Genomic DNA, 26542 nt, shown 5'->3' with positions numbered 1-26542 from the left:
TTGGTTTTGACAATGTGGGTTTCCAGATGATGGATGACTATCTTATTGGTTAAAAGTGATTATCTTACCCCATTTTTAGGAATATGACTTAAGTTTCTTACATGATTATCAGAGGCATTTACCAGAGTGGCCCAAGTAAACAAGTTTGCTTGTTTTACAGAAAAAGCTAGATTAAGTTTCACTTATATGGCTTAAATGGTTTTATCTGCTCGGAGAATTTTCAAGTCCAGTCTCCATTTTGTATTTTGTTTTAACAGAAACAGCTGATAATTTGGACTTACGTTCTCAGCAGTATCCCCAAATGAATAAAAGAGCAAATATTCTGTGATTGTTTCTTATTCAGCCTGTAGCCAAATTACAGCTCAATAAAGGCAATTTCGTGAGTGAACAAATCAATAAAATCCCAAATATGCAGAGTTCTGATCTACCTGTATCAGGGATAAAATTTAGAATATTCAGATAACTGAACAAACTGTACAGTTTCCAGAAAATTCTGTATACTTAGGCCATATTTTCTGTGTTCTTGCTGCAAATTGAATATAGAACTCTAGGTTATATTCATGCAATGTAAATTAGCAAGTGCATATATTTTTGGTAGGTGAAAGAGAGCATGATTGATAACCTTAGAAAAACGAAAAAAGAAGTACTTATTCAATAAAGCTACCCACTTCCTGATAAATAAGTATAGAAATGAGTGGTGCAGGCAGTGAGTGCTAGGAGCTCAGTGGGGAGAGCATCTGTAGACTGAAACAATTGAAGTTGAGTCCTTATGTTTTGGAGTGAAAAAGCACATTGGGAAAGGGTATTTCTGTAGCTATGGTATGAGAAAAAAATTAAAAGAATAAACATAATTTTGGAAGTCTTGACTAATTGGAGTGAAAGGCTTAACCTGTTAGAGAAAAATGAAGTAGAATTGGGAAGATTTTTTTATCCTGATCATTAAATACCTTAATACCAGAATGTATTTGGGCCCTTTTTAAAGACAGAAAGGAAGATTAATCTGCCTTGTGTATCAAGTTAATTAGAATGGTGTAGAATCTGGGAAAAGCTACCAGCTTCATGGTAGCACAGGCCGTGTGTGGGGGGCTAACAAGTTGTAGAGTAAGAAGATGAGCTTCAGGACAGCATTTCATGCAAACAAAAGAGTAGTTGGCTCATGCTGCCTTCTGATTTAGGAACGCACACCCAACCTCCTGCCCAGGTCTAACTTTGCAACTTGCTTACATTCCTTTTTCAGAGGCACAGAGGACTATTCATGTTTCCTGAATCACGTGGTTTGTGCTTCCGCATAACTTTTTATTTCACCCACTTTTATTTCTCCTCTTGTGCCCTCACCTTCCCACCCTCATGCTCACACTGTTTGGGATCCTTGCTAATCTTAAATATTTCCCGTTCTATGAAATCGTCCTTGTCCCTGTGCAAACTTTATACAGCATTAGCCCAGACTTTATATAACCTCATACATTTTATATAACATTTAGCCTTTTGTATTTCTTCTTTAACATATTTTATTTTACGTTATCGTGTGAAATGTTATCCCCTGATTTCATTCTATATTCTTTGAGCTCAGGGACTTAACAATCTCTTGCTTATCATAATTCCTAGAGCACCTAACAAAGACTTCGTATGTGTTTGTGCTTTATTAAATCTTTTTAGAACTGGGTAAATAGTGGCCAGGAAAAAATTGAATTAGATTTATCATAAAAAGACATAATTAAGATATATTCTTACAGTATATATATTCATATTTACCAAGAAATGCAGTCTATATATATGGATTTGACTTCATAAAGTTAGTCATCGCTTGTAAGATCTTTCAGCAGCACGGTCACCTAATGCCGACATGACTGGCCTAGAGCAGGTGCCAAGCACACTTTCTCTATAAAGGACCAGGTGGTAAATCCATGGTCTCCACCACATATTCTTGGTTTCACAGCAGGCTGTGGCCAGATTTGGCCTGCTAGTTGCCTGTGATCTAGCCTATGAATCACCTATTCCTTTTTGGTATTTGTTTTTTCTTTACCTCTGTTAATATAAAAGCTTTTTGTTTTTATCATATTTCAGTTGGTTCCTTAGCAAACTTCCACTGACAGTCCATCCTGTAAACAGTATCATAAAAACAGACAACCAGCCTCTCATGTCATACAATTGGAAATGAACAGCACTCCTTTTGAGTATTTCTGAAGTATTTATCTTGTAGGTATATATATTAGTATAGATAGATACCTTTGTTTTAAAGATTTGTACTGAAATATTTACAGACAAATGGATTTCATATTTTTTTAAAAAACCCACTGGGGACACAAGGAGTAAGTGAAAGTATATAAGTCAGGGGTTGGCAGACTTTTTCTGTTAAGAGCCAGGCAGTAATATCTTTGGCTTGGCAGCCATATAGCCTCTGCTGTCAGCCAGGTCTGCCATTGTTACCCCACAGCACCATAAACGATATGTAGATCAGTGAGCCTGACTGTATGCTAATATACCTATTTACAAAAACAAACAACAACCAGATTTGGCCTGTGGGTCAGACCCCTGGTCTGGGTGATAGAAGGCTGGCCACAGGTTGGTCATGGGTACATAGGTATATCTGTTACTACTGTTTTGTGTGTATGAAATATTCCATAATAAAAAGCTGAGACAAGTTTCTTTTAAAGATAGGTTTATACAAAGAAAAGACTTGTCATTAAACAGTTTATTTAAAATTACTCATAGCAATTGTTTAATCTCTTCTGAAATCATCTCCATACTAGCTTCACTGCAGTCTTCAGTGCAACAGTATGAGGAAAAAAACACCCAAATCAAGCAGTTGCTTGTGAAAACCAAAAAAGAACTGGCAGATTCAAAGCAAGCAGTATGTTAATTTCCCACTTTCATATTTTAGTACTTATTCATAGCATATTTATGAATGACCTCTTTTTTTAACTTAACCACTATACTTATTCTATAGGAAACTGATCACTTAATACTCCAAGCATCTTTAAAGGGCGAGTTGGAGGCAAGCCAGCAGCAAGTAGAAATCTATAAAGTAAGATTCTTTTTACTTTTCCAGATTTAAAAAAATTCTCCATGTAGAATTAAGGTAACATTTAGGAGTTTTCCTAAATATTCTCATATACATGCACATTTTTTTTCCCTAAATATGCTTCCTCAACATTTTGAGGAAAGGGAAGCAATAAGCCAAATATGGCATATAACTGGGGTGTAGCTTAAGCTAGATTCTTTTCATGTATCTGAAAATGTGTAATACAGTAAGAGCAGTGAAACATGAGTAAACATGGCCCTAGACCTGTATCTGAACCTCCTAACTTATAGTGCAGTTACAGGAATCAGTTTATAAAATACTTTATGTTATACTTTCATATGTTTACATTATTATTTTGTATTTATCTGTTATACTTGAGGTATTTAAACAGTGAACTGTAATATAGTCTGGAATTATTTCTTGATTGATTTTTTTTCTGGATTGATTTCTGATTTCAGAAAAAATTTATTGAGAAAATGTTCTACTCATACTGTCTTTACTCTTTCAATAATAATAGATAAAAATTTCTTTATTATGCCCTTTGTATATACTTGGGTCTCAAACCTGAAGTTTGCTTTTAAGGAAAGTCTGTTTAACCATGAAGATGTAGTTTACTAGGACTTAACTGAAAGATTTTTGCCCCCAGATTCAGTTGGCTGAAATAACATCTGAGAAACACAAAGTTCACGAGCACCTGAAGACCTCTGCAGACCAGCACCAGCGCACACTGAGCATGTACCAGCAGCGAGTGGCGGCCCTTCAGGAAGAGTGTCACGCTACCAAGGTGCGTTCCTCACACGGAAGCCATGTGGCTTCATCAGCTAGCACATAGTTTACCTGGGGGCAGTGGTCTTGCTTTTTAGTGTTGCTGTTTTTTAAGAGTACTTGTTAGATAAATACCTGACCTTAACCCAGCCCCATCCCAACCCTGTCACTTAGATAACTTTGTTTTTATGAAAAGGAAATACATGGGGTATGTGTTGTTTCCATTCCAACCTTGTTTTATAATTTCTGTAGGAAAGCTACTACTCTTTTTAATTTTTTATTTAAAAAGTATCACAGTTCTTTCTGAGGTCTAAATGATTATAAGATCATATTCTAATAGAATGGCTATGGGGCCCACTGTCTTACCTACACCATAGAAAACACAGAGTAGAGTAGTTTTGTTAAAGGTGCAGCTCCTACCAAAGCAATCGTGGCAAAAGGGTCCCATGGTTTACTCATGGGCAATCACACAAAGTGGAAGACCTAGAATTTAACTTTTCCCTCTGTCATTTGAAATTTAAAGTTCAAATATCTTAATTTCTTTGAATTCTTGTATTTATAAATAGAGGCAGTACTATAAGTGAAAATCATTCTGAAATTCCAAAAGCAAATAGAGCCATTATAAAGTTTATGGGTAGTAAATTAATCATCCAGGTAAGAAAACATGGTAGGAACATACCTCTTGTCACACAATATTGTATCATTCAAAGGCTTTTAAAAAAGTGCAAGGCCAGCAAAAGTGTACTTTTTAGGGAGTGTTTAAGGGTGAAAGAGTGTCAGCTGTTTTCAAAAACAGGTCTCATCTTAACTCATTAATCTCTAAAAGAAAATAGGGGGATCATGTTAACAATAGAAAATGTTTTCTCTCTTTTAAATGTTATAGGCAGAACAAGCCGCTATAACCTCTGAATTTGAGAGCTACAAAGTCCGAGTTCATAATGTTCTAAAACAACAGAAAAGTAAATCTATGTCTCAGGCTGAAACCGAGGGAGCTAAACAAGAAAGGTAAAGTCTAAATTAAAAGAAACAGGCAGGGTTTCCCCCGCTCAAGACAGGACCTCCATCAAATAGGTTGAAAACCCCTACTTTGATTTCTTTTGGCTGTGGAATTTTATATGTTATTACCATTGAGAACAGAGTTTCTCAGCTTCATTGTGTCTCTAGACAGCAACAGGGAAATGTGTCACCCAAGGGCCCTGTAACAAACTGAGAGAGACGTGCTATAAAGTGAGGCTCCAGTGTTTGAGATGTAGCTTCATCTTGTGGTTGGATCTGCTCATAGTAGAAATATAGGCTTTAAAGTTACATGATGATTAGCTTTTCCAATTTTGAGAATTTAGAAGTAGAAGCATAAAAATGCTTCCTTGATGTACTTACTCACCATTAATTAAGCTAAACAGAAGTTGCTTAAAAACATTTTACTTATTTCAAAAAGTTTTAAATGAATTACTAAATTTTGGTCTAAAATTGAATTTTTCTTCTTAAATGTATGAACATTAATTACTTGTTTTAGTAGTATATTTTTTAATGCTTTTTATTGAAAACTAGCATACAGATCCCTTTTGTAAATTATTCAGAAATATACTAGGATATATTTATAAAAATGTACTAGAGATATATATAAAATTCATACATTTTTATACATATGTAAAAATATACTAGAAATAGGTAGGGCATGTCATAGCGTGTGTGTTTTGTTTTCCTAAGGAGAGGTTTAGGGTTCAAAGCAATTGTACATCTGGCTCCTGCTGTTCCAAGTAGGACTAAATACCCTGCTAGGTTTATATGTTTATGAAGGTGTTACTTTTTGTTTATGTATCTACTAAGTATGGAAACTGTAGGTTGAAAAACAAGGAGATGTTTTCTCTATCAATAGTTCATCTTAAAGCTGAAGTTGAATAGTGACACACTTAATAAGATGTCATCATTTGCAAGTGTCATTTTTGAACATGCTAGAATTTGCAGTTCAAATCATTTTAATGTAAATGTTTTACATTCCTTCTACTTTCTCATACATTAAATACTTTTTTTAAAAAAAGAAACTAATAGTGTATTGAACTAGTTGTTACAAAACTCTTGCTTTTAACTGTTTTTATCTAAGGGCTTTCACTGTAATTTGGTGTAATATACTGTTTTCATAATGTTTAGCTTAGAACTGTATGATTTTAACTAATGGCATAGTCCTGTAACATAAAGAAGGCTGTTTTGATGCCACTGAATGGTCTGTTCCATTGAAAGGAATAAATTCAAAGGCTTTTTTGTAAATCTTTAGTGCCTAAAATCTAAAATCTGACTACAGTCTGTTGTATTATATTTAATCCTAGTCTTTGAATTCTTCCAATTATTACATTTCCTTTGGAATATCCACAGTAATAGCAAGAGTATGACATTGAAAGATTAAGTGAATAAAGTAAAATTTATCTGAAACCACTAAATGAGGTTTATTTCTTTCAAAACTTTGTTTCTGTTGTAGAGAACACCTGGAAATGCTGATTGACCAACTAAAAATCAAATTACAGGATACCCAAAACAACTTACAGATCAGTGTATCTGAACTCCAGACATTACAGTCTGAGCATGATACTCTGCTGGAGAGGCACAACAAGATGCTGCAGGAGACAGTGTCTAAAGAGGCGGAGCTCCGGGAAAGGTGAGGGTGCTGGGGCACAGTCAGCATCCATGCCTGGCAGCAAGTTCTTTGCTGAAACTCCTCTTGTGTTGCTCCTTGAGATAAATACAAACTGAAAATAAGCAGTAGGTATTTCTGAAGTCTTGGTAATCTTACTTTTTCTACCTTAAAGCACCCACTCCCTGCCCTTTTATCATTTTGTATTTAGCTTTTTTAGCAATAGTTAATTTTATCTGCTTATCCAGTATTATGTCTCTCCTATGGCCTTGATGGCCAGAATGTTTCCCTAAAAAAAAAGACACTACTTTCCGGCCCAGGTGTTAAATTACAAGCACTTTTCTTTCTTTCTAGAGGAAAACAACTACTGATTGGACAAGACTATTACTTAGTTTTACAACTGGATCTCAACTTGTCATATTGTTCTACTTTTGCTACTCAGTACTTTAAGTAAGGGCATTAGCAGAATAAATAGATTACTGTAAGCAAGGAACTTTGAATTCCTGTAATAAAGAAATTAGATGATAATATTTGTTATAAGGGAAAGAATTCTTATCTCAGGTATGCTTAGAACACGTGCCTACTGTTACGCTAATCCCCAAAGTGAAAGCACTTCTTTTCTTGACTAATCTTTTAAGTGTGATTTATATAAGTTAGTCAAGTAAGTCAGGAGTTTCAGCCATGATCTGCCAGTTTTCTATTTGCCAGTCACCAGGGTTTATCATGACATTACGCTGTATATAGTGATGCTTAACTTGATACTTAACGTCAGAAATTTCCAATACTTGTTCTTTACTCTAGAGAAGTCATTACAAGTCATTGCTAACACATTGCAAGTGATGCTTCTAAAGTAATTCAGTCGTTCAGTAAATATTTTTTGAGCACCTACTATGTGCCAGTCACTCCTCTAAGCGCTGGAAAACTGTTCACAGCATTTTGAGATATCTTTAGGAATCTTCCCCCACTTCTTCAGAATATTAAAAACTAAGGACATCATTACTGCCTGTGGCCTGCAATAAGGAAACAGCCTTTGTTTTATATATTCTCCTCTTCAGGGAACATTTTAATATTCATAATTTCTCTGGATGAGATGGTATGGCTCCAGAGAAATAATTAGGCTGACCACCTAATACTGCATTGCCCAGAGGACCCAACTAATATACACACCCCAGTACCAGCTGGGGCAGAACAGCAGGCTTCCATCAGCACAGTTGTTCAGGTGGGGGTTCAAGCTTTTAACTCTCAATAAGGTAAAGTCAGAAGTGTATTTATATTGCCTGAAAACTAGCAGCCTTAGCCTACCTATAAAATGTAGCTTTTATCTTAGAAAATTGTTGTGACTACTGATGGTTTTTCCTCCACTTTCTTGATAAATATTGTTTAAACAAAATGCTTGAAGAAAAATGCAAGTTTGAGGTATAGCATCTACACTAGCCTTCTCTAAATTCATCAATATGAGCTTGGCAATTTAAGATATTTTTCTGAAACATATGGTATTTTTGTTGCTTGTTTTCCTTTAGCCACTAAATCTTGTTCTAAAACCATACCTGATATGCACATCGGGTAAAGATCCTGGAAAGTAACATGCTAAATGCTAAACCATTAACAACATTTACCCCCGGGAAATAGCATTACACTGTGGGGGTTGGGAGTGAACAAAAGAGGGCTCTCACTTTTTCCTATAATTGGTTCTGACCTGCCTGAATTTTTATGAGAGCACTTATAGATCCCTTGCATGAGAAGAAAATGTATTTTTCACCAAAGCCAAACAAAAAACATCAACAGTACAAGTGAACCATGAAAAATAGTGGTTGCCAAATTGTAGGTCCATTGGCTAGTATCAGGCTGACTACATAAAAATCATATGGCCAGCGGACACGTGAAGAGATACCTAACCATTACTAATTGTCTGAAATGCAAATCAAAACCACACTGAGATGTCTCCTCTCACCTCTTAGAGTGGCTAATATCAAAAGACAAGAAATAAAGAATAATCACAACAGATACCACAGCAATACAAAGAATCACTAGATAATTCTTTGAAAATTTATATGCCAATGAATTGGACAACCTAGATGAAATGGACAACTTTCTAGAAAAATAGAACCAAAACTGACCCAGGAAGAAGCAGAAAATCTGAACAGACCAATTATCAGCAGTGAAATTGAGCTGGTAATCAAAAAATTCCCAAAGAACAAATACCAGGTATAGATGACTCCACAGATGAATTCTACCAAACATTTAAAGAAGACCTAATACCCATCCTTCTTAAAGTATTCCAAAAAGTAGAAGAAGAGGGAATGCTTCCAAACTCATTTTATGAGGCTAGCATCACTCTAATACCAAAGACAAAGACGCCACAAAAAAAGAAAATTATAGACCAAATAACTCTGATGAAATATATGCAGAAATCCTCAATAAAATATTAACAAACCAAAGTCAAAAATACATCAAAAAGATCATCCATCATGACCAAGTGGGATTTATTCCATGAATGCAAGGGTACAGTATTTGTAAATCAATCAATATTATACACCACATCAACAAATAGGATAGAAACCACATGATCATCTCAATAGATGCTGAAAAAGCATTTGTCAAAATTCAACATCCCGTCTTAATAAGAACTCTGAACCAAGTGAGTATAAAGGGAATATACCTCACGTAAAAAATGCCATATATGACAAACTCACAGCTAACGTCATACTCAATGGTGAAAAACTTAAAGCTTTTCCTCTAAGATCAGGAAAAAGACAGGTATGCCCACTCTCACTACTTTTGTTCAACATAGTACTGGGGGTCAGCCATGGCAGTCAGACAACACAGAGATAAAAGGCATCCAAATTAGTAAGGAAAAAGTTAAATTCTCACTATTTGCAGATGACATGATATTATACATAGGAAACCCTAAAGACTTCACCAAAAAACTATTAGAACTAATAACTGAATTCAGTGAAGTTGTAGGAGATAAAATTAACACATAGAAATCTGCTACATTCCTATATACTAACAATGAAGTAACAGAAAGAGAAACCAGGAAAACAACTCCATTTACAATTGCATCAAAAAGAATAAAATACCTACGAGTAAACCTAACTAAGGAAGTGAACGACCTGTACATTGAAAACTATAAGACACTCATGAGAGAAATTAAAAAAGAAACCAATAAATGGAAATCTATCACGTGTTCATGGATAGAAAGAATTAATTTAGTCAAAATGGCCATCCTGCCCAAAGCAATTTACAGATTCAGTGCAATCCCTATCAAAATACTAATAGCATTCTTCAGCAAACTGGAACAAATAGTTCTAAAACTCATATGGAACCACAAAAGACCCCGAATAGCCAAAGCAATCCTGAGAAGGAAGAATAAAGCAGGGGGATTACACTCCCTGACCTCAGGCTCTACTGCAGAGCTATACAGTAATCAAGACAGTTTGGTACTGTCACAAGAATAGACCCATAGACCAGTGGAACAGAATATCCCAGAAATAAACCCAGGCATATATGATCAATTAATATCTGAGAAAGGAGCCATGAATATACAGTGGGGAAAAGATAGCCTTTTCAACAACTGGTGTTGGAAAAATAGAACAGCTGCATGTAAGAGAATGAAACTGAATTATTCTCTAACTCCATATACAAAAATAAACTAAAAATGGATCAAAGACCTGAATGTAAGTCATGAAACCATAAAATTCGTGGAAGAAAACATAGGCAAAATCTCTTAAACATAAGTACAAACTGTTTTTTCCTGGACACATCTCCTCGGACAAGGGAAACAAAATGAACAGGTGGGACTACATCAAACTAAAAGGCCTCTGGGTAGCAAAAGACACGATCAGCAGAACAAAAAGGCATAACATATATGGAGAGAATATATTTGTAAATGACTCATCTGATAAGGGGTTAACATCCAAAATATGTAAAGAACTCACATGCCTCAACACCCAAAAAATAAATAATCCAATTAAAAAATAGGTGGAGGACCTGAACAGACATTTCTCCAAAGAAGTATGAATGGCCAACAGGCACATGAATAGATGTTCCACATCTCTAATCATTAGGGAAATGCAAATCAAAGCCACAGTGATACCACCTCACAGAAGTTAGAATGGCTGCTATCCAAAAGACAAGAGACAACAAGTGTCAGTGAGGATGTGGAGAAAAGAGAACTCTTCTATACTGTTGGTGTGACTGTAAATTGATGCAGCCACTGTGGAAAGTAATATGGAAGTTCCTCAAAAAATTAAAAATACAAGTACCATTTGATCAAGTAATTCCATTTATAGAATTTACCTGAAGAAAACAAAATCCCTGATTTGAAAAGATAGATGCACCCCTATGTTTATTGCTGCACTATTTGCAATAGCCAAGATATGGAAGCAACCTACGTGTTCATCAGTAGATGAATTGGTAAAGAAGATGTAGTACATGTACACAATGGCATATTACTCAGCCATAAGAGAAAACAAATCCTACCATTTGGAACAACATGGATGGAGCTAGAGGGTATTATGCTCAGTGAAATAAGCCAGGCGGAGAAAGACAAGTATCAAATGATATCCCTCATTTGTGGAGTATAACAATGAAGCAAAACTGAAGGAACAAAACAGCAGCAGGCTCACAGAACCCGAGAAGGGACTAGCAGTTAGGGGGAAGGAGGTGGGTAAGGTGGGTGATGAGGGAGGGAGAAGAGGATTAAGGGACATTATGATTAGCACACACAATATAGGTATGTCACAGGGAAGGCAGTACAGCATGGAGAAGACAAGTACTGACTCTATAGCATCTTACTACACTGATGGGCAGTGACTGCAATGGGGTATAGGGGGGAACATGATAATTTGGGTGAATGTTAAAAGCACAGTGTTCCTCATGTGAAACCTTCATTAGATTATATATCAGTGATACCTTAATTTTAAAAAAACTTCTTTTTTATGTTTTCAGGGTAATAGAGAAATTATATGTTAATCCTATGTTTATATGAGCTACCATGTAAGGTAGCCTAAAGAAGTGGACTAAGTATAATTATGTTCTAAATATAGCCATATTTTCTGATAAACTGAAGAAAATTCCTTATCTGAACTGTTTTACACAGAAAATGATCTGAAGCAGATGATGGCCAGTGTCATTTCTTCTCTGGTTATCACACAACTAGTACCTTTCTGATGCACAGGAGAGAAGGTAGTTCGTACTGGTTCAGTAGATGTCTTAGGACTTACTCTCTTGCAGAACCCAGTTAAGAAAGGCTGAGTGAGCATCTAAGTTGAATGAGCTCATGTAAAGTAAGTTCCTCTCGCCCTTCAGGTTGTGTTCAGTGCAGTCAGAAAACATGATGATGAAGTCTGACCACGCGCAGACTGTGAGTCAGCTGACATCCCAGAACGAAGTCCTTCGCAACAGCTTCCGAGATCAAGTGCGACATCTGCAGGAAGAGCACAGGAGGACAATGGAGACCCTCCAGCAGCAGCTCTCCAGGGTGGAGGCTCAGCTTTTCCAGCTTAAGAGCGAACCGACCACAAGAAGTATGTATGTACACGTGGACACATCTCATGTTCTCGTGTATTTATGTCACTTAAATACATTCTTCACAAGTTCATAAGGAAGTAGGAAATTTACCAGGGGACAACCATGTCAGTTCTGTGACTAATGAATTTTAGATATCCTTACAGAGAGGCACTTGAACCCTTTGAACCTTTCTTGATTTTACAGCAGCCTGTATGACCTCTTACAGCACTGATTTTCATGTATTTGTTTCCCTCCATATGAGAGAAAGTATTTCCTTTTCTCTCACACTGGCATACTGTCAGTCTCGTGACATGTGTCCAAATTCTAGTATTTACTGGATGTGTTTGGTGTTCTCCGTTGTTAGCCATCACATGTATCTATTGTGCAATTAGAAATGTCAGAAAATGAGGCTTAGAAACTCAAGCAGCACTGAACTTGTAGAATTGCCAGCTAATACGGCTTCTTCCCTTTCAAATTTCCAAGGAGAGTTTTAGTTCAACCACACCCAGTATCTTGTGGAAGAGATGGGTACATGTCAGCCAAGGTGAGGCTACACTTAAGTATTTGATATTGACTTTATGCTCAATGCTGTTGCTCTTGGAAAATGCTGGCACCAAGAGCATTAGCAGCTATGGGTCATTCGCCAGGGTTGGAAACCAGCTTCAAGAAAATATAATGCATGGCAGGAGTCATCAGAGGAAGTAACCAGCCAGAGAAATGCGGGTCACACAAGAGGCTGTGATATAGGAATCAGCAGGGGACTAAGCAATTAGCAGAGGACCAGCCCAGGGAGGTACTTCAGCAGATGTAGCTGGAGGGCTAATGTTTGCAAGGTGCTAGGAGGCCACTTCATGGGATGGAAAACAGATGAACTTTGAGTTAAAAGATCTGGGTTAGAATTCCAGTCCCTAACCTGGCAATGAGACCCTGAGCAATGTCATTTAATGTGTTTGAAAGTGTCTTACAAGTGTTACATTTCTGTGCAAGTGTTTGTTATCAGTAAGCAGGAAAGCCTCACCTGGGAATTACAATAGATTAGTTCCCTGCCCTAGATTCTAGGCTCTTCTTGCTGAACTGGAGACTTGGTGTGGGCAGTGGTGGGAACCAGCAGAGGTGACGGGGTAAGAGCAGATCAGCAAGAATGTGTGGTGAGCAGATGTCAGCAACTGTTACATCAGAAAGGATGTGGCTGGCAGAAATGCCTGGTCTGGTTTAGAATCTCGTTTTAGCAGCGTTGTAGCTATCTATATTATCTAATAGTTGATCTTAAGCTAGAAGCAATTCATTTTATAGCTTCTGCAGAAATGACTTAAGTGGTTAAAAGTTCAGTAACTACGTTTTTAAACTGTCTTAGCAGCTCTTCTTTATACACCATTTTCTTGTCTTCTAGTGACTAAAATTCCCTACTATTTGACATCCCTAGGATCATTTTAATTTTATCGTGTATCCCAGTTAATGCTGAGTCCATGATTTTGAACCATCTCACACTTAATCTTTACAATAAATTTAATAGGCCCAGCTTCTTCCCACCAACCTTTAAAGAATCTTCGAGAAAGGAGAAACACAGATCTTCCGCTTCTGGACATGCACACCATAACTCGGGAGGAGGGAGAAGGAATGGAGACTGCTGATACTCAGTCTGTGTCCTCCACCGGCACTTACACCCAGTCATTGGAGCAGCTTCTTAATGCTCCAGAAGCTAGCATTGGTATGTTCCTCTGAGTAAATGTGTCTTTCTTACTGAATTCAAGCTTGACTAATGCTACTGTAAGTCATAAATGCTTTTTGAGCTACTCTAATAAAATTTATTTCATTATTCTACCCCTTTTCTAATGGAAAACTCTACTGCAAAATGAAACAAATTTTTTGTTCTTGATTTTATACTGGCTCTGCTCTAAGCTGGGCCAGAGATAGATGGTTGAAAGTCGCATAGTGGTATTAGAAGGAAGGGAAACTTCTCTCACCCAGTTAAGAAACTGATGGTTTTAGTTTATCCCCTTGATGAAGTAAGTAGTGCTAAATTCACCTTATTAAATATAATAATGTATTTGAATATTTTATTCTTAACCTCTAAGAATATTAGTGTGCAGAATTCAGGGAGAATCTGTCATCTTTCTGAGGTTTCAGGATCTGGAGTAAGAACTGTGTCCACGGTCACTCATTGTGGTGTGGCTGCAAGCTGCAGCCGTCATTCCCTCAGGCCACAGCCCCAGTACCCAGGCCATGGCAGAGAGAGGCATTGCAGTAGAGTGGCACCAAACTTGGCTGTGGGATTTTTGCAAAAATTATTGACTTTGAGCACGTTCCCTCATCTATAAAATTTGAGTGATAGTACCTATTCATCTTATATAAAATTCTCATATGTCCATGATGCATGTGATCAGTGAATGTTAATACTTCCCTCACTTATAAGGAAAATGACATAAGCTCTTGGGACATCAATAGATAGAGGAGGATGAGTAATGAAATGGATGAAATGATCTGTAAACACAGAACTAACATTTCAAAATTAGGGTACATGGAGCTTGTGTTCAATTAGGTAATATGCATTTATGGCAGACTCTGTCTTATCTGTGTTAAATTTAGCACAGAACCTTGTAATTGAAATATGTTGGGTAGAAGAATGGTGAATAGAGCAAAATTAATTACTGCCGAGTAAAATACCTATACTTAGATACCTGTCTTATTTAGAATCTGCACCTGTAATCTCTGGTTTTGAAATTAATTATCAGAACAACATCTTGCATGGCATGCTGAATTCACCAAAGAAGAATTGGTTCAGAAACTCAGTTCCACCACAAAAAGTGCCAGTCACTTAAATGGCCTGCTCCGGGAAACTGAGGCAACCAATGCCATCCTCATGGATCAGATTACGGTAAGCTCGGAAACCGCAACCAAAAAATTGTCTGGATCCACCACACACACACACACGTGCACACACACACGTCTAAAAATTCACGTATCAGATGCAGCCATAACATCTTGATTCTTTATGGTAGTATTGCTTTTATATCTGTTCTATAAAGACTACTTAAACGACTGCTTATTGCTAAGAAACCATAATAGATTTAAATACTGGACAGATGTTCGCAAGTCATTGTTGCACATATGCTTAACTAAACCTTAAATGGGCCCTTAAATTCTAATGATAAATGCCGGAGCACTTCTAGTTCAGGTCGTTCTGTTGGTGTATATGATACTAAACTACTTATTACAGATCGGGGGTGGAGATGGCAGAGTGAGTAGGACAACATCCCTATTTAAAGTCAGCACTAGAAACATGTACGAATGTGGTCAGTTGTGGAGCAGTTGAGAATCACACAGAGGAGGTATTCCCACCCTAGCTCTTGATAAGTCACCCTCCAAAAGTAGTCATACTGCTTACCAAGCAGTTCTCATGAGCCAGGCCCTGGGCTTTACATATATTACCATGTTTATCCTTACAATCACTGTGTGAGAAAACAGCCAAAGCTCATAAATGGTGGGGCAGAACTCAAACTCAGAGTCTTTCTGAAAAGCACAATGCTTCCACAGATTCCATGTAGGGCCACAGCTGTCCTTGCCATATAATTCTTTAATGCTGAGTTACTGAGTTACTTATATAAATCGTACATATCATGACATTCCACCTCTTAAGTATTTGAGTATGCATCCCTATAAAAGAACATTTTCCCACATGGTCAAAACATCATCCCCTCTAACAAATCCCTGACTAGCCCAGTGAACCTAAGTGACTATTCAAATGTTATATTTCCACAAATTTACATTCTGACAGGATTCCTTAGACTTCATTGTCACTTTTTTAAACGGTTGTTTCAGGGACTAACCTAAAATGATCAAATGTAACAATGTTTTTTTATTCACACAGAGGTCTTCCTCAGAGACTTTACATTCCTACCATCTTTCTCATATCCTTTGCCCCATTTTTCTGGTAGAGTATAGATTTCTTCCATTCCTGAAGTTTCACTCTAATCTGAACCCAGTTTCTGTTTAGGTCCATTGTTGTTGTGTACACATAGCTTCACCGTGGGCATCTTGATGGCCTGGGGTCTGGGATCAAGGCAGAGACCTGCCGCGTCTGCTTCAGCCCTGCCTCGGCTCTGCCACCCCTCCCCACGTGTCTGTAGTGACTGAGTCTGAGCCCCCCGGTTCCCGTCCTGGGGAGGTGGCGGGTGGAGGGGGCATCGCAGGCCAGCCCCTGAGGCGGCCTCGGTTCTCAGCCGGCGGCCTTCCCGGGAGTCAGCTCTGGGGCAGGGGATCTCTCGGTCAGCTGCCGGGCAGACCGCTTCCACTTCACCTGCTTTCTGTCTTCCAGGAACTTCTTGAGATTTCTCGCCGACTTTTTTCTCCTCTTCTTATCTCTCCTTTCATTGTCATTTTTGGGGGGACTTTAGGAAAAAGGAATAAAAATGCATGTACTTAGTCTTCCATGTTTAACCTGAAGCTCCTAAAACTCATTTTTAACTCATTTCTCTAACACCAGCTTCTCAAAAGCGAAATAAGAAGATTGGAAAGAAATCAGGAACGGGAGAAGTCCGTAGCTAACCTGGAATACTTGAAGAATGTCTTGCTGCAGTTTATTTTCCTGAAACCAGGTAGCGAAAGAGAGAGGCTCCTTCCTGTCATAGATGCAATGTTGCAGCTCAGTCCTGAAGAGAAGGGAAAACTTGGAGCAATTGCTCAAGGTAGGTGGAGGGAACCCTGTGGGTTCTGTTCTGTAACGACGCTCATCTGTGTGTGTTCACAACCTTCTTCATGACCTTTCACTTGAAATCACAACTTCCAAATCTTGTCCATTTGGTGGATGAGTTCTATCATATGTGTAACCGGTGAGTAGATTTGAAGAACTGATTGTGTAACATTTTAGGGCAACTACAGTACATTTATGTAATTTTAACATGCAGCAAAATACACCACACTGTATACTTTGATCTTCTGGCTCTTTGACAATTAGATTTGTAACCCTAGCACTGAATTCTGTCAAAGAGCGTGGCTTTATTTTATATCACACTTTTTTAACATGGACTGGCCTATTCTCTCCTATTCCCCCATTTCCATCCTCAAATAGTCTAGAGCCAGCAGACCCATGTGGCTCAGCCCTTGGACCCTATCCTGTCCAGCAGTCCATGTTTCCAGACAAATGTAGCTTTAAAGGTGTCCATATTTGGAGCTTAGATTTTCATGTCAAATCGATTTAATACTGTGATTCCATAAATGCCTTTGAAATGATTTCACATACAGCTGCCATAGTTACCTGATTTCAAACTGCACCTTAAGGGTCATGGTTTGTTTTAGTTTTAAAATGTTGTTATTGCTGGTATTTTCAGGCATACGGAGAGAATACCAGAATGTGCCCTGAAGCTGTCACCCGTCTTTAACAATTTTCAACTCATGGTTGACAGGAAGAGCAGAGCTAGAGAAGTCAGCCCCGCACATCCTGCCCCCAAGCAGCTGCCGCGGTGTGCTGGGTGCTGGGTGCTGTGGTCCCCCCCACTCATGTTCAGAGCCCCTGAGTTACTGCCAGTGTCTTTACAGTATCCCAAATGGGACACATACACTGCATGGGGTTGGTTTGCCTTAAGCTTTGTGGTTTTTTTATTATATGCAGCAATTCCATGTTCCTGTTCGTAATATGTCATATGTTCATTGAAGAAACTGGTCATTTGTCCTGTAGATGTCTGTTCTGGATTATTGGAAGTTTTGTGTACTTCCTAAGACATAACATAAGCAAACCCCAAATACCTAATTGTCCCACTTTTGACTGATTAACCTCATCTTTTGGTGCTCTTTAACATGTTCCTCTGTCTCCTCTAAATCCTGACTAACCTGATAGATCTAGAAAGCAGGCCTTAAACTGAATGGGTATCAGAATCATCTGGTGCAGTTATTAAAAACTCAGATGGCTGGACCCCACCCAGTTTCTGATTCAGTAGATTTAGGATGGGATCCAAGAGTTTGTATTTTTAACAAGTTCCAGGGTGATGCTGATATTCTGGGGACCTGGTCTGCAGCCTTACCTGAGAACCCCTGATCTGGAGAGTCAATGTGATTCAGGTTTAATTTTTGCAGGAATACTTCATAAGTAGTGCTGAGAGGTTCTTTGAATCTGCTTTCTTACATTACATCCTTCTGATGATAATATGGGAGGAATGTTGCAACACTGACAGGAATCTCAGTCCCTTACCTTAGCCACATTACCATTACCTTAGCCACAGTACCATATTTGTCATAAGATCCAGAGTAAGAGTACAACATATACATTTTTAGTAATATAGGTATCCTAAATTATAAATTTGCTTTTATATATTACTTTTTGTTAATTTTACCAAAGCTAAAAATTTATTTTTTTTCATTGTAAAATTAACCAGGAATTTAGGAAGGATATGTTATTTTCATAATATAATTTTTTAATTGAAGTATCATTGTTATACAATCTTATATTGGTTTCAAATATACAACACAGTGGCTCAACAGTTACCCATATTTTTAAATCCTCACCCCCACTAGTGAGGTTACTATCTGTCAACATAGGAAAATGTTACAGAATCATTGACTAGGATATATTTTTTAATTGACAGTAATTTTCAGTAAAACAACATGATCTCAACTTTATTTAGCATATCTAATAGTCCTCTTTTAAAAGCCCATTAAGTTTAATGTAACGTAGATGTTACTAACATTCAAGTAGCTCATATAACTTGAGAGCCCATTGATTAGTAGATCTCAAAGAGACTAACCTAAGGGTCCCATGTCAGGTTATTGGTCATTCCTCAGAGGATACATATACTGAAGTTCATTAGAAATCCAGAATTCTTAAGATATGCTTTTGCTAAGTCCTGTAACCATGTAGGAAACCCCACTTATTAAACCTAAACTAGTTGACCTGGTAAAAGTTATTCACTTCTTATCTATTATCTATGTGAACAAATAAAACTTATAAAAATTGGAAAGTTATGATCTGGTAGCATAGCTAGATAGGGCTTAAAAGAGAATGATTCAACTGGAAGATAGGTCAGAGAAATTATTCAGAATTTATGGAAAAAAAAACAATAGTGGGTATATATAGACAGGATAGATGAAGATATCTAACAGATGTAATAATTGAAGTGCTAGGAGAAGAGAGGAAAGAATGAGGTAGGGATACCATTTGAAGAGAATGGTTGAAAATTTTCCAGAACTGCTGAAGGATAGCCACTCACAGATTTGAAAATCTTACAAAGTTTAAATAAAATAGGATAAATAAAAGGAAGTCTACCTCTGTTCCCATGAAACAGAAAAATCTCAAAAGCAGCCAGAGAAAGAAAGACATGTTCACCCGTTACCTGTAAAGAAGCAGCCAGCAGGCTCACAGGTCCTCCAGGGCAGCGGTGGAAGGCCGTCTCCAGGGCGCTGCAGGAAATCACTGCCAGCCCTGTAAGAGGAGTTCCTGAGATCCTTTCTGGTAGAAATTTTGAGTTCACCTCCACTGCAAATTCTCCACAGTGTTCACATGCACATGTAAGAGAAACTTCCCAGGGGGAAGGTCTGAGGTACACAAAGGAACGTCGTGTGGAGGAATCTTGTCAGCATGCTACAGATAGGGGTCCTGGGCCCTACTAGCCAGGCCAGAGACATCCTCTACCAAGGCCACACTGCACACGTGCAGGTGCCAGATGAGAGGTCCTGAGGGCCACTCTTCTGGCCCCGAATGCAGTGGGGCCCTATAAGCCAAGAACACAAGTGCCTCCATCTCACTTGAAGTAGTGTTTCCCATCCCTGATTGTGTGTGGGGTTATAACAGTATTTTCTATTCACATTGCTAACCATTAGTGGATGGTGAAATTAATTTGGTGAATCACATTCAGAATATTTTAAGAATAGAAAGAATAAGACAAACTTCAGAATACACTGAATTTAGTAAGGGTAAGAATTGTTTCTTGACACTCTAGGTATCTGTGTGACTATCAGCTCCTAATATAAATGTCTTTCTGTGGGTCTGGGTCACAAATATTTGAGAAATGGTAGCTTAGGAAATAAAGTAGTTTATCCAGCTCTATCAAGCAATATGAGCCTCCTTATAATAAACACCCACTAAGGACCCGACTGGCAGCGCCAGCAAATGTCATGAGCTGTGCAGAGCTGCCCATTGCGTCTCTCCAGGAGGTAAAAAAGCATGAAGTGCTGCCTTAGTACTGGAACACTTAATATGATGAAGGTGCTGCTGAGAAGGGTGGGCTGTGGCTCCGCCTGAGGTGCACCTGTCACCTCACCCTGCAATTTTTATAAGTTTATCCTTGAGACAAAATGAGTGATAAGGTCCCTTTGCCCCTTATGATAGTCATGTGATACTTCTCTATGCAGAATTAGAATCTCAATTGTGCTGCTCAAGTAAGAGCTGAAAGTTGCTGCTCTACATCATTACTCCGCAGTTTACAGAGCAGTATATTGTTACTTAACATACAACATGCACTGAGGTTTAATACTCTTTAGAAGTATAAAAGGGGAAAAGACCTGAAACTAATAATAGGTTACATACCAGTTTTGCCTCAATTGAAAAAAGAAAAGAAAAAGGCCAACAAATCAATGGGGGAAAAGGTGAAGAGAGTAGTAAGCGTTTTTGATCATCTCCAAACTGACAGGAAGAGAATGGACTCATACTCACCTTAAGTGCCCGATGTGGTTTGCAGAGAATACAGAAGCTTACCAGAAGAGAACCATGACTTGGGGCAGGAGCAAATGCACCGTATCTCAGCACAGCTCTTCTCTGGTCCTCATTTACCCATGAAGGTGAACAGCTGCCAGGAAGATTGCACAGCAGAGTCCTGCCAGATCTGAAAACAGAGCTGAATTTATTGTCAAAAGACTTGGGACATACCAGTCATTCCAGGTGAACATACAGTGGTCTCTGCATTTCATTAAGGAAATGTTCACAGTCATCTGACTTACTATTCTTGGAGCAGGGCCACCTCCTCCTCTAATGGCAAGAAGCAGAGCCAGTGCCCCCCTTGTCTGTCCCTTAAGCATATCACTTCCTCCGGCCTTCTAGAAGCTCTTCACCCTGCAGATTATGGAAGACAGTTGTAAATTGCCTCCTGCCCTCATGCCCTCCTCCAGGCATTGGAGCCTTCCTGTTCCACCTCCCTTGAGTGGTTAGTAGGTTGGCCTAGTGACTTGTGCTAGCAAAGGTGAAAGGATGTCACCTCCATGACCCCAAGAAATTGTGGCTTCTGTCTTACTAGCCCCAGAATTTCCCTGCCTTCACCTGCATTGATGAAGTAGGCTGCTATACTGAGGAGGCCCATGTGGCAAGGAACTGAGGCCATCAGTCCACCAGCCCTTGGGGAACTGAATTCTCCATTTACACACGAGCTGGGAAGCATATCTTTCTCTTGTTGGTCCTTTAGGTGAGGCCTCAACCCTGGCCAAAACCCTGATTGCAGCCTTGTGAGAGTCCCTGAGAGGGAATACCCAGCTAAGCCATTCCTGGTCTGACCCACAGACACTGTGAGACCATACATGTGTGCTGCATTAGGCTGATAAGTTTGTGGTAGTTCATTAACAGTGGTTCACAACTAATATATTGATAGAACCAGACAGGGAACAGAAAAAGAAATGAAAATGCCTTGTAAACTATAGAAAGAGTTCTCCATTTAAAATTGTGGAAATGATTCTCTGCATGAGATTCGCCTGTGGCACATAAGTATGTCTGAAAACCCAAAAAGGTGCCTGGCAGGGGCCATACTACATTCAGTCAGTTACCTCTGAGAGGGCTGGAGGAGTGAGGGAAAAGGTGGGTAATGAAAAGAAACGCTTACTGCTTTTTAAGGTTGTAAAGCTTTGCAATCATACATATTAATATACAGATTATATTACAAAGAAGACAATAAAAGGGACCTTGTCTAAAATTTTCTTGGAAGCCCAGAATTTTTCTGAACTTTAAGTCAGGATTTATTTGTGTTGATCCTAAAAAAAGTGAAGGAGAAAGTGGGACACCCAACACAGAAGGACATTCCCCTGATAGCGGCTGGGCATGCACAAGGTGAATACATGCTCACTGTGCAACAGCGGTCCTGTCCAAGGCCTTTTATCCAAGAGAGGCAGCAGCCTCTGTTCTCAGGGAAAACTTCACAGACCTCACGAACATTAAAAACCACTGAACTAAACACTTGGAAAGGGTAAATGTTAGAGTATATGAATTAGTTCTCAATGAACTCTTTAAATGAAAAACTTGCTCACAGATGTTTATAGCAGCTCTATTTTAAATTTCTAAAAGTAGAAACAACTCATATCCTTCACCGGTGAGTGAGCGAGTGACCTGGTGCAGCTGCATACAGAAATACCATGCAACAGTGAAGGGGCATGCACTGTGGCACACACTAATGCAGGTGCCGGGCGGGAGGGGCCGGACTCGAAAAACACCACAGTGTGGTTCTGTTGATTGGACTTCCTGGAAAAGGCAAACGACCGAGGACAGGAAACCAACCTGTGGTTGCCAAGGAGTCAGGGCAGGGCTGGCTTACTCTGTGAGTGAGATGCTCTGTGCCTTGGCTGGGTGGGGCGCTACACCTGCAGGGAAGAGTTAACTGTAAGTTGTGTCTCAAAAAACCTGGTTTTGAAATAACTAAAAAAGTTGTGCTTGGTTTGATTTAGTTTTGAAGTCTACCATAAGTCTATTGGTTTTAGATTCTAAGTTATGTAAAGGCTTCTATTTCAAAAGAATGTAATAATTTCCCTTATTGTCAAAAATTCTCAGTTGTGCAGGCACATGAAAAGATGCTCCACATCACTAATTATCAGGGAAATGCAAATTAAAACCACAATGAGATAACACCTCACACCAGTTAGGATGGCCAATATCCAAAAGACAAGGAACAACAAATGCTGGCGAGGATGAGGAGAAAGGGGAACCCTCCTACACTGCTGGTGGGAATGTAAATTAGTTCAACCATTGTGGAAAGCAATATGGAGGTTCCTCAAAAAACTAAAAATAAAAATACCATTTGACCCAGGAATTCCAGTCCTAGGAATTTACCCAAAGAAAGCAAGATCTCAGATTCAGAAAAACATATGCACCCCTATGTTTATTGCAGCACTATTTACAGTAGCCAAAACGTGGAAGCAACCTAAGTGTTCATCCATAGATGAATGGATAAAGAAGATGTGGTACATACATACAATGGAATACTATTGAGCCATAAGAAGAGAACAAATGGTATTATGTTCGGTGAAATAAGCCAGGTGAAGAAAGACAAGTACCAAATGATTTCACTCATTTGTGGATTTTAACAACAAAGCAAAACTGAAGGAAAAAAACAGCAGCAGACTCATAGACTCCAAGAAGGGACTAGCTGTTACCAAAGGAGGAGGAACAAGGGGATTGAGGGTATTATGATTGGCACACATGGTGTGTGGGGGTTGGGGGTCACAGGGAAGACAAATAGTGACTCTGTGGCATCTTACTACACTGATGGACAGTGACTTCAGTAGGGTATGGGGGGGACTTGATAATATGGGTGAGTGTAGTTACCACAATGTTTTGCATGTGAAACCTTTGTAAGAGTGTATATCAATAATACCTTAATTTAAAAAATCAACAATCAACACATACACACACAAATACTCGGTTGTGCTAGTGACTTTAGTTTGGAATTGTCTTATAGAGAAAGAAAATACTGAATGCTCAAGAGCAGACAGATTCGTAACCTCAAAGTATGCTATGAGAAGATTAACACTTTTTCTTTAACTACCCAAAGGTGAAGAAGAAAATGCTTCCCGCTCTTCCGGATGGGCATCCTATCTGCACAGTTGGTCTGGACTTCGATAGATTGATTGGAAAAAAAGCATTAATTAACCCATAGAGAATCCATTTGGCAAAAAAGGTTCATGTATATTGCTGTCATTCTTTTGTCTAGAGGTGTGTGTGTGTGTGTTCATATCCACATGTATTTGTACAGACATGTCAGATGTGTTTAAAAAGTCTCAGTTTGGAATGAAAAGTACAGCCACCTGCCGTGTTGCTACAGCCCACCCTCTGCCCCCGGCCTCCCAGGCGTGCTCCCGGATGAAAGCACCAGGAATGAATTCACTCCCTTCTCCCCTCAAGCTCAGGACCTGCCTAGTTCTGGCCAGTTATGTGAATTGCAAACTTAAAACTAAATTTTGGTACCATGCAACTGGAATTTAGGCTTTAAAATGATGTTACAAGACTACTTATTGTAAGGTCAGACTTGCAGGTAGTTATCAAATTGTTAAAGAATATTTGTTAGAATATGAAGGAAAAGCTTTATTGGTAAAGTTGACATGTTTATTAAGGAACTGTAAAGTAAATATGCTGCAGTTAATTATGAGAATAAATTAAAATGCAATTTATTTAGTTGTTTACTTTAAAATGAACTGTTCTTTTTCTCCTTTTTCTCTCTGAAGTATGTTAACTCAGCACCCCCTCTGTTGTCAGAAGCCCCATATTGGCTGGTGACACTGAGTATGAATTGATGGGGCCACCACATCACCATGTAGTGACCCCGTGGTGTCTCTCCAGGTTCTTGTTATGTCCACCTGCTGCTGATCTATGAGTCTGTTTTGGGAATCTTCTCCATCTCCCCAAATAAGAATTTTTCAGAACATTGACTGTACTACGCAGCACTGTATCTGAATATGAAACTGGCGAGTCCCATGTGTCAGCAGAGAATGTTGTTAGAAGCCTTCCACCAGAGAGGATATTTAAAAGACCTCAGAGGTCAATATTACATTTTCACGGCCCTTGTTATTAGCTGCAGACATGGTGGTACTTGCCTTTGATGCCCTGGATATATTTTATTGACTAGATCAAAATTGTGTTCTTAAATCATAAACTTGAAAATTCTTATTTTTAATATTTATTTGTTAGAAAATCACTGCATAGTATGCTCTCTGAGGTTCTCTCCAGCCTTCCGTTTTGTACCCCAATTTTCAATCAGCGGGTGACCTGACTCTCTATTTCAGTTACTTAGAATATTGGTTTCCAATTTAAATTTGCTGCTTAAAAATATCTCCTGTGTCTGTCCTCTTGTTCTAGAACAGACCTAACTAGTGAATGTATTAATGAAGGTGCATCCATTTCAAAGCTGACTTTAAACATTCAGTTGTTGGACTTTTTCAACTGTGGATATGAGTATGCCAGCAGCACACGGTGTAACAGCGATAGTACTTAAACTTTACTTTCGTTAAGTCTAGCCCTTTTTGAAGTCTGTATAAACTTGTTTTGAAATATAGTCCCTACTTACAAATGTAAAAACAAAAATACCTTTTTGCATGATAAAAAAATGATTTCTTTGATTACAAACGGAATATTCTTTCAGCAATGAGAGGAAATGTAATGATTATTTTAACATTTCTATTAAATGTTTAACTGTATATTTTTAATGCCTTGTCTTTGGGGGTTTTTAGTTTCTGAATTGGAATTGCAAATTCCTTTACCACTGTCTTTAGATGGGTGGATCCTAGAATATCTGGTGCTTCAGAGACACAGACGGACCGACCTTTGGCTGTGACGTGTGGACCGTGGTGCCTGCTGTGGCTGACTGCCGCCTTCCAGCAGAGGCTGGACGCCACACTCAGCCTTTCTGTGGGTGCTTTTCAGGTCCCAGCCTCCTCCCTGCTGTAAGGCATCTCTTACAGTGAGTTTTGCTTGTGCTTCAAACAGTGTAAGACCGAGAATCTATATTCCTTCACACTTGGATGGGAGTGTGACTGGCCTCCTTGCCAGTGCAGCCCAGGCTTGCCAGGAGCACGCAGCCCTTTGTGCCCGTCTCGGCCCCCATGTTGGTGGCGGCTGCTGCTGGGAACACATGGTGTTGAGGAGTATGCAGCCTCCCATAGAGACACATTTGGTGTTTGGTGAGTGGCACAGCACCCAAGCACTACTCCTGCTGTGTCATTAAACTGGAATGTAGTAGTCACCCTGGGTCTAAGACTATCATATTTTGATTTGATATCCTTAAATCGGGTATTGTTTCCAAATAAATACACACCAAGGAAAACAACCTGATAAAACTCTGCAGGTGTCTTTGAGCTAATTTTTCACTGTGTTAAAAAAGCATTTGGTTGTTTATCTATAAGCTATATAAAGAAAAAACATTTTTCACCTGTGTTCAAAATGTCATTGCATGGGAAAAAAAGAAATTGTGACCTTCAAATTGTTACTTTAGAGAAGAAATAGGCGCATGTGAATAGAGTTTGAATAATTCGGTGACCACCCTGGTTTACTTTTGAGGGCGGGCTCTCTCTGAACCCATGTATCGGTTGCCTCTCCAGATGCATGCCCAGCACTTAGGATGATGACAGCCCCTCCATTCCACCTCTCTCGTTAACTTTGGCCCCACCGCCATATGGCAGGTCAGTCAGGCCCAGCTATAATCGGTGAGATACAGAGCCCTAGCCCAAGCCAGATCAAATGGACTCTTGAGATGTGGGTTTGGGACTCAAGTCGGCATCTTTGTGTGCCATGTAAACACGAATCTGGAATGCCCAGAAAGCAGAGAGAGCCCAACCCCATCTAGAGAGTGCAAAGAAGCTAAGCTGACATGCAGATAATGGAAGCAAGGCATGAGAATTACGGGGGCTTCGATTCTGCTTCAATTTACCAAGAACAAAGTGCAGTG

General features: G+C 38.9%; 1 protein-coding gene across 2 annotated transcripts in view; it reads left to right on the top strand.

Annotated features, from left to right (window-relative positions):
• Window positions 1–25937, top strand: part of GCC2 (GRIP and coiled-coil domain containing 2) — a 54277-nt gene extending 28340 nt beyond the window's left edge. The window contains exons 14-23 of one of the 2 annotated variants that reach the window (XM_036920823.2): window positions 2751–2851; window positions 2948–3025; window positions 3669–3806; window positions 4671–4792; window positions 6261–6437; window positions 11724–11941; window positions 13438–13632; window positions 14657–14799; window positions 16408–16609; window positions 23657–25937. In XM_036920823.2, the coding sequence (XP_036776718.2) occupies window positions 2751–2851; window positions 2948–3025; window positions 3669–3806; window positions 4671–4792; window positions 6261–6437; window positions 11724–11941; window positions 13438–13632; window positions 14657–14799; window positions 16408–16609; window positions 23657–23727 (1445 nt within the window). In that variant the 3' untranslated portion in view covers window positions 23728–25937. Of the gene's footprint in view, window positions 1–2750; window positions 2852–2947; window positions 3026–3668; window positions 3807–4670; window positions 4793–6260; window positions 6438–11723; window positions 11942–13437; window positions 13633–14656; window positions 14800–16407; window positions 16610–20590; window positions 23618–23656 lie in introns of those variants that run through there. The other variant, XM_036920813.2, reaches the window with a different exon arrangement.
• Window positions 25938–26542: the final 605 nt, after the last annotated feature.

The sequence above is a fragment of the Manis pentadactyla genome, chromosome 2 (assembly GCF_030020395.1).
Source record: "Manis pentadactyla isolate mManPen7 chromosome 2, mManPen7.hap1, whole genome shotgun sequence".
NCBI classification, from domain to species: domain Eukaryota; kingdom Metazoa; phylum Chordata; class Mammalia; order Pholidota; family Manidae; genus Manis; species Manis pentadactyla.
The sequence above is the reverse complement of the archived record's forward strand: the minus strand, read 5'-3'. Positions and strand labels throughout refer to the sequence as shown.